The sequence below is a fragment of the Penaeus monodon genome, unplaced genomic scaffold (genome assembly GCF_015228065.2).
Source record: "Penaeus monodon isolate SGIC_2016 unplaced genomic scaffold, NSTDA_Pmon_1 PmonScaffold_5117, whole genome shotgun sequence".
In the NCBI taxonomy this organism is placed as follows: Eukaryota; Metazoa; Arthropoda; class Malacostraca; order Decapoda; family Penaeidae; genus Penaeus; species Penaeus monodon.
In genome coordinates, this window is record NW_023660016.1 from 1 (window position 1) to 2500 (window position 2500).

Consider the following 2500-nt stretch of genomic DNA (forward strand, 5'->3'; position numbering starts at 1 on the left):
TGCTAAATACAACATAGAGTGAGTTAGTTTGTGTCAAGGGCCTATTCATCCCGGACAGGTGACAGTAAAAAAAAATCCCCTAGAATATGCTAATACATCACACATATATAATGTTATACATGTTTGTATATATCATATATAAATTATATATACTATATATATGTATAGATTAATATATTATCACATATATATGTATTAGTGCACACCTACACACGCACACCCACAGAAATTAAATTTAAGTAACGAGCCATATACATATATGTGTGTATCTATACATATATATGATATATATACACACATTTATGGTATATATATATATATATATATATATATATTATATAATTTTATATAATATATATTATGTATTTGTAAATGCATATATTTATATATATACAAATATATAAATATACGTTACATACATATATGTATAAATACAAATATAAGTATGTATATATATATATATATATATATATATATATATATATATATATATATATATATATATATATATATATATATATACATATATACATATAGCATGTGTGTATATGTCACAATCCTCCCTGACCAGGTCTCGAACCTAGGTCACTCCGGTTATGAAACCGGAGGGCCAATACTAAACCTATCTATATCAATACGGCATTCCATAATTCCATCTTTCATATGTGTATAAATATATATATATATATATATATATATATATAATATATATATATATATATGTGTGTGTGTGTGTGTGTGTGTGTGTGTGTGTGTGTGTGTGTGTGTGTGTGTGTGTGTGAGTGTGTGTGTGTGTGTGTGTGTGTGTGTATGTGTTCTAAGAAATCAGTGAAATTCATTATTATTTTTACAGGAAAGAGAGCAAATAAACACACGAAAAAGCCAAATCAAGAATGTGAAGACAAGAAGGAAGGATGCTCGAACGCAGGTGGCAAGTGTCGACAGACCTGCAGACCCCGGGAGGTTAAGAAGGGAAAATGTGGAGACAATTGCGAGTGTTGCGTGAAAGGCGAAGGTGGGTTGGAACTGTTGATATATATACATACATATTGCACGCCTTTATATTTGTTCCATTGCTACAGCTAAAAATAATGTTTTTATACTGCATATATATACATACATGCATACACAGATGTATATGTATAATATGCACACGCACACGCACAACCACACAAATTTAACTGAAGGCAACGAGCCATATACATGCGTGTGTGTATATACACACATTTATATGTATATATACACATTTATGGAATATATTTATTCATATATATTTTATTTATTTATATTTATAGATGTATATATATATATATATATATATATATATATATATATATATATATATATATTCATATATATATTTATGTTTATATGCATATATATATATATATATATATATATATATATATATGTGTGTGTGTGTGTGTGTTGTGTGTTGTGTGTGTGTGTGTGTGTGTGTGTGTGTGTGTGTGTGTACATATACATATATATAATATATATGTATAAAGGTATGTATATATAAGTATATATATACTTATATATGTATGTATATATATATATATATATATATATATATATATATATATATATGTATATATATACATGTGTTCATATATATGTATATACATAGTATGTATATGTATATACATATAAGTGTGTGTGTGTGCGTGTGTGTGTGTGTGTGTGCATATAGTACACATATACATATATATAAAGAATTTTATATATATATATATATATATATATATATATATATATATATATATATATATATATATATATATATAATATATATAATTACATGTTAACAAGGGACACCTCAACTTATCATTCCCACAGTGGACGAAATCCGAAAATCTGAAAATTGTAAAGACGAATGCAAGAGAGCAGGAGGCAAGTGTCGAAAGTCCTGCAAGTCAAAGAAGGGGGAAGTAGAGGGAGTGTGTCAAGGAGCAGACTGTAAGTGCTGCATTACCCAGGGTGAGTTCGGCTTGGGAGAGGTGACAGTATAGTTGCCTGCCTGTCGCACCACTCGTCGGTTTAGGTTACATGTTGTAGAGAAACTATTTTGCATTTTGTTTATTTTTGTTGATGGTAAGTTTAAACACGTATTTCTTATTCTCTTTCGCTGTATAACCATATTCATTATTGTTAATGTTTGTACCTTTGGTTATTCACATAGCTTATTACGAGTATCATATATTTATGTTTCAGGTTTATAGCACAAAAAATAAAACGTTATTGAATATAATATAAGACATTTCATCACGTAATCTCTCTCTACCTCTCTCTCTCTCTCTCTATCTATCTATCTATCTATTTATCTCTCTCTCACACACACACACACATGCATAATAATTATATTTGTATATACAGGATGTATGTATGGGTGTGGTTGAATATGATAGATTTTCAGATTTACCATTACTTTGTTTTGTTTCAGAAGAAAAAACTTCAACGCCTCAAAAAAAAGCAAAATTCTGCAAAAAAGGAAATGAGA

The 2500-nt window shown here is 28.2% G+C and overlaps 1 protein-coding gene across 2 annotated transcripts in view; it reads left to right on the forward strand.

Annotated features, from left to right (window-relative positions):
* Positions 1-795: 795 nt before the first annotated feature.
* Positions 796-2500, forward strand: part of LOC119571107 (sperm-specific protein Don juan-like) — a 5385-nt gene continuing 3680 nt past the window's right edge. Inside the window, exons 1-3 of one of the 2 annotated variants that reach the window (XM_037918561.1) lie at positions 796-1015; positions 1840-1980; positions 2444-2500. The exon at positions 2444-2500 is cut by the window's right edge and continues 90 nt beyond it. In XM_037918561.1, coding sequence (XP_037774489.1) covers positions 811-1015; positions 1840-1980; positions 2444-2500 — 403 coding nt within the window. In that variant the 5' untranslated portion in view covers positions 796-810. The remainder of the gene's footprint in view (positions 1016-1839; positions 1981-2443) is intronic. The other variant, XM_037918562.1, reaches the window with a different exon arrangement.